This window comes from Branchiostoma floridae, chromosome 2, assembly GCF_000003815.2.
Source record: "Branchiostoma floridae strain S238N-H82 chromosome 2, Bfl_VNyyK, whole genome shotgun sequence".
NCBI lineage: Eukaryota > Metazoa > Chordata > Leptocardii > Amphioxiformes > Branchiostomatidae > Branchiostoma > Branchiostoma floridae.
Window position 1 is genome coordinate 15,260,519 of NC_049980.1, and position 6,371 is coordinate 15,266,889.

General features: G+C 39.2%; 1 protein-coding gene across 2 annotated transcripts in view; it reads right to left on the reverse strand.

Annotated features, from left to right (window-relative positions):
* Positions 1-17: 17 nt before the first annotated feature.
* Positions 18-6,371, reverse strand: part of LOC118409440 (transmembrane protein 234-like) — a 7,731-nt gene continuing 1,377 nt past the window's right edge. The window contains exons 2-5 of one of the 2 annotated variants that reach the window (XM_035810471.1): positions 3,413-3,564; positions 3,131-3,197; positions 1,053-1,145; positions 18-354 (exon numbers count right to left, since the gene is read on the reverse strand). In XM_035810471.1, the coding sequence (XP_035666364.1) occupies positions 290-354; positions 1,053-1,145; positions 3,131-3,197; positions 3,413-3,564 (377 nt within the window). In that variant the 3' untranslated portion in view covers positions 18-289. Of the gene's footprint in view, positions 355-1,052; positions 1,146-3,130; positions 3,198-3,412; positions 3,565-4,095; positions 5,955-6,371 lie in introns of those variants that run through there. The other variant, XM_035810470.1, reaches the window with a different exon arrangement.

Sequence of the window (6,371 nt, forward strand, 5' to 3'; positions counted from 1 at the left end):
AGAGCCCAGACATAGGGCACAGCTAGATTGGTATCTTTGCTGTCAGCCGGAAAATAACAATCTGCAAAGGCCCTTCTAAAGAGAAGACTTTCCGGCCTCTTGAACCACTGCCCTGCTTACTGAGGTAGTATTTGTGCTTCATATTTGGAGACCATCCTTGGTGTAATGCTCAAGTTGAAAGGTGAATATCACAATCATGTTCCACAGTTGGGACACAAACTAAATGTTCTGAAGAAAAGTTGTGAATGTTCTTCCTCTCATGGTCCAGTATTCCTGCAACATGCTGTACTCATGTCTTATCCAGTACACAGAGGAACACTCCAAACAACACCAGTACCATTCCCAGGACTGTATCTGTAACACAAGACGGAAATTAATCAAGCATAGAAACTTAGCAGCTGAAGATCTCAGGTACATGCAGTTCCTATATTCATGTCACCATTGATGAATGATGGTTCTGGGGTTTTAAGTAATCCCAATCTGTAACATTTTGAGTTTTCTTTAGAGTCTTTGGAGTGAGCAAAGCCTTTGAGTTACAGAGTTTTTGAGTAAGTTTATGAGTGAGGGTGACTAGAAGTGAGTGAGTGAGTGAGTGAGTGAGTGAGTGAGTGAGTGAATGAGTGAGTGAGTGAGTGAGTGAGTGAGTGAGTGAGAGTGAGTGAGTGAGTGAGTGAGAGTGAGTGAGTGAGAGTGAGTGAGTGAGTGACCAACCTATTGTTTATTGACTGTGGAATGGCCTTGATACGTAATCAATTTCTATAAAACATGTTATAGTAAGCATTAGGCCATGTTGAGTGTACATGTAGTATATTTCATTTCTGTTTTCACATCTTCTTCTTTGACTTTAGAATTTACTTTGGCATTCTACGACATAAGTGTCCATTTCTTAATATTTTTACAGCATATATGTGCTCATTTTATGCTATGATTTACAGTACGATCAAAACCTTATTTTTATTTTTGGTTTGTGCACAGATGTTATCCATATAATCAAATACGGCCTTAGTAATTAATAGTAACACCCCTAGTTTTATGTGCACAGTAGACCTCACCTCTGTTCCCCACCTTCTCCCCCAGCAGACTGCCTGTCAGTGTGGTGAAGAGGAAGGTGAGTGAGTTTGTGATGGGGACAGCCAGCGAGATGTCTGTCAACACAAAACAACAAGTAGTCAATGGCACGACAATTGGAAAATTTCTTGGCATGAGGCTATAAATCCTCATGAAGTTTTAGAAGTGTTCAGAAACTTCCATGATTCACTTTTCTTCTTTCCCGTTCCTTCTTACGGTTTGTCATCCTGCCCCTGAAAATTATTCCAATGTCCTTACCTCAAAGAAAAAAGTAACAAACAGCCCTTTAAGCCTAATCAAATTGTTAGTCCAGAATGCAGCATGTTGTTTACAGTTGCTAGCTGATTCAATTAACTCGACTTTGATCTTTTTCTCACAGCAACATTAGCTTCCACCTAATTTAATGTACTAGAGTCGATTCCGAGTCACTGCGAGGGTTGCCATTGTCATCACTTACAAATGGTTTCAATTGTTTTCAATTATATGTCCAGGAGATTTTATACTTTTGAAATATTTCTAATGCTATTTGAACTTTCTAAATATTTTCCCCGGTCTATAAAACCTTTGAAATATTCACGATGTGGAACAGAATACTTCTAACAGTTTGTAAACAATGGTAACAGCATTTTGCCATTATTTACCATTTTCTACCATTTTTTGTAATATTGGGTGACTGGGCTAGGAAGAAAGCAATTCACACATCCTTGCAAAGTACGGTTGGGTGTAATGTCAATGGCTACCACAGAGGACCCACCAGTGCCCATCAGTGAAATCTAAAAATATACCAGGCAGACAAAAGAGGCGAACTTTTATGGGGCAATAAATGAATTCTACCATTTGGCAAGGTTTACCATTTTTTTGTAAATATTTGTAAAAGTGAAAGAATCCTGCAGATGTTTCAAAATTATTGTAAATAAAGAGAGTTTTTTGTGATCACTTTCAAAATGTTTCCAAAGTATTCAAAGAAATTTAAATAGATTCAAAATCCCATATTAATCTTTTTGAAAAAATCATAATTGTTGGGGCTTAGATATTGTTTTATTCAAAATAATTCCAACTTATTACAATCATTGTCTAAAAACCCTCATGGTGCCTCGGAATGGACTCTATACATCACCAGCTTCTTGATAAAGTATACTTTACTGTCTTTAACATACATATTGTAGCTCTGAGGAACATGATACATGTGGGAAACTGCAGGCAACTTGAAAAGATTTTAGAGTTCATAATTAATTTGTTCAAGTAAGCGGGTGTCTCATATTGCTAATAATTCTGACGTGGTAGTGTAGAATACCTGTAGCAAACTTTTATGGTAGATTCAGAAGCATGACTCCTAAACAGTGAAGTGTAAAAATTGGAATTAGTTCACAGGATATAGCAAACTATGCCAATGAGCCATGCCTTTCCACCCATGTGAGAGTGAAGTGAAATGGTTTGTTCTCTTCCCTATTTCAAGTCTCTGACAGAACAAAAGCTCAAACAAGCCGACATCTGGGCTGACAGAGGAATTCCACAAATCTAAGACCTAACATGTGTCGCTCACGATGAAGTGAAAATTCAGTTTGATTTAATTATATGGATGACATCCTCTGGGAACACCAAATAAAAAGTTTGGCCCCTCAAAAAGTTTCCTTCACTATGAAATCTTAGAGGTCAAAATGGTTGAACAAATGACTAAACACCAAGTATGGTACACTGGATAAAAAGATCCTTCATTTTTGTTCTTTCATCTGTTTCTTTGACCTTGGAGTAGACATTGGCATTGTATGACAGTATAGGTTTTCATTTGTTTTGCAATCTACAGTATGTACTTGTTCATTTTGCAGATGCTTTGTACAATTTACAGTATAGTTGAAAACTTTTTTTTTAAATTTTTGGAAATAGCCGAAAATTGATGCGCATGCAGATGTCATCCATATAATCAAATCAACATGGCCTGATACATATTCATGGAAACATATTCTAGACTCAAAACAACTATGAGATGATCATCGATTCAACCTTAGTTAGTGAGTTAAAGCTTGGAGATCTTTCAGTGGATGTGAAAATAAAATTGGTTTACCTGCAGATGCTAGTGTGAGGTAATACACCACAGATCCACACTGGTTGATGATGAATGGAACAAGGTACTAAGATGGGGAATGTTAGATTTATGTCAGACAAATGCAATGTCAAACTGTAGAACTCAGGTGCAAGGATTTGCATTTTTCTCAACATTTTGAATATACAGTAATATCAACTAGGTATATAGTATGTAAATGATGCTAATAACAGCATGTAACTACTAGTAGTAAAGATATAAATATTTCAGCCATACCAAGCAAGTTCAATGGCAGCTATGTACCTTGATATTGAAAACCATAAACTGTAACTCTGCAAAGAACTGCAAGATGGCGCTGTCCTTCTTGATCTTCTCAATCCCAACACTTCCTCTCTTCAGAAGGGGGTTTGTTGCTCCCCAGAACACAGACACCACCGCCAACCAAAATGTGTCACCTTAGGATGATCAGAAATTGACCATTCTTAACAACAAACATTACTGCTACTGGCTATGCATAAATGTAAAAAGAGTGATTTGCTGATGCAAAGACATTAAAACACTGAATACATGCACCTTTAACATGTCATCTATTACATATTCAGTAGTAATGTCCCCTTCAACTGAAGTGACAGTCATACAGTCATGAAGTTGCCTACTAGAAAATCTGGTCTATGTGAACAGGTGGTCACTACAAGAAAATTATCTAAGGGGCCACCAAATAGTGATCACATTGACCTGGTGGCCTTGTACTTTTAGATGTGGTTATTTGTACAGGTTTAACTGTACATCTCCCATTAGCTTGAATGTTGTCTGTAAGGAAAGGCATTTTCTTTGTCTATAGTTTTACAATATGTGTATGAAATGCATCAATAATACATTGTGCAAGTATCTGTCTTCCTGCTTATATTTTAACAGATCTCAACTATGCACTCATGTCAACTATCATAACCTAACATGGGCATACAAGTAAGCAATAAGACACCAGACAAGTTGTATTCCTTTATATTTCGTCTCTTAGCAACATTAATACAATAATATATAATGTGTAACCTCACAAGTTTTTCCAGATGTTATTAATTGCACTTTAGATCCAGAATGACCTAAAACACATAATTTAGAATAAAACCAAAGTAAACAATCCATGCCCATGCATATGGTGAGGTATCTTTCATCAAAATCAATACAGTCAACTGAGTCAAGCATTACCAGCTTGAATGAGTGACCACTAGTCCATGATTGATATATACACCTGTGTTACACAATATACTTAAAGTTAATGTTAATGATGATGAAGAGCAGCAAGAAAAATTGCAGCTAGGTCAGGTCATTTATTTGCATGACACATTATAACTTCACCTTAAACATTACACAAAGAAGAACTGAACCAACAGTTAAGAAATCTACACGATTATTTAAAATACTAAGATAGAAAAAAATGCTTAAATAATAAATCATATGTCAGTATAGCCAATACAGTCAGTAGGCCCACATTTGACTCAATGTGTATCAAATGATGAGTTCAAATCAAATGCCTGAGACATGCATGCCACAAACTGATTTTTAAACAGGGCAAAACAGATTAAGCCCGACTGGAACTGATGAAATTCCGGTGGAACCTATTGATGTTTCCTGTACCACTGTGCTTCCCCCATGCACCAAACGGCACCACCATGGCAGTTACATTATCATCAGTGCCAAATGTCAGAGCCTGGTCCGCGATGAAATGAGCAGCTTCAGGAGGATCCTTACATCGGCCCACAGACTCACACATCTCCTGGTCACTCATGACGAAGGAGATTCCATCAGATGCCAGAACCAGGAATCCATCCTTCCCGTGGTCCACTTCTATTGAACGGGTTTCTGGAATAGATGTGACTCCAAAACCCTTCAGTTCCACGTCGCCAATACTGCGGGTCATGGCGAGACGTCCGCACACCTGAGGCCGCCCCACGCTATTCCAGCTGACAAACCCTCCCGCCTTCTTGATCCGATCCCGTTCTCCTTTCCGGTCGGGCTGGTGGTCCTGCGTGAGACTGATGCCGCGCCCTCTGCGACTGAGCACGGCACGGCTGTCCCCCACGCTACCCACCACCAGCTCATTCCCATTGCGTAACAGGCACACCGTAGCGGTGGTTCCACAGGGAGGAACGTCCCCCTCAGTCATCATGTGGTAGTACAGGTGCCTTGTGTACAGGTTATTAAGTTCTGTAAAGGCCCTCCTCAGTACTGTCTGTAAGTCCTTTTCCCTGTGCAGCCAGTACTTGATGTGTAAAGCCATATGGTACTGACAGTAGTCAGCAGTCAGGCTTCCCCCGTGGCCATCAAACAGTCCAAAGTACAGCAGGTTGGGCTCCAGCTCATCCATGATGATCCTGTCCTCATTTTCCTTGCGCCGACCAAGCTCGGAGGCCCATCCTACCTGGTCCAGCTTGATCTGCGGGATGGGCTTACCGTGCTTGATGCTCTGCTGCATCAAGATATCCAGATTCAGTCGATTGTTCCATGCTCCAAAGTTGTCAAAGTTGACTTCTGAAGTACGGTTATATCTTTTTTTGTCTGATTTGTGAGATACAGCAGACTTGCTAAAACATCTTTCAAAGGGCCTTCTCCATGGAAGTCTGGTACTGGCAACACTGGCATAAAATAAACTGTGCATTCTGACCAGACTGTATTGGACAATAGATGGCCGTTTACATGTGCATCTTTCTTGTTAAGTGCTGAATTAATTTTACAAGTGCAGGGCTTCTTTGAATTTAAATTGATTTTGACTCCTGGTCAGCAATGCTGATTCTTCTCTGTTTCACTGGTATAAAGCTGCTCTGATCCTGTCACACCAACCAATGAGCTACAAAGGAAAGAGAACACAAAGATGTCAGTCTGAAAGGGACTTAAAGTTAAACACTGTCACATACACAGTGAGTATCAGTGCAAATATGTAGAAATCAAAATGAGATTTCAAAAAGTATTATACTATCAGCACAGGAGTGCAATCACCTAGCATCATCAAAATTTGAAGAAAAAGAATATTGCCTCCAAAGACTAGAGACAGGAAGTGAGTAAAGCTAAAGGTCTGTCCCTCTCTTCGTCTTTGTACCTTTTTCTGTAGCTCATTGCAGATATCAATTTCAACAGGTTTCAAAAGAAACAAGGATATGTTGATCTAGACTCCTAGCTCACATATTATATATATCATGTTGGGTTGAGTCGTAACAAGGAGGTTATATAACTACAGCTCATGATGCTTGGAGTGTCCCTTTACTGT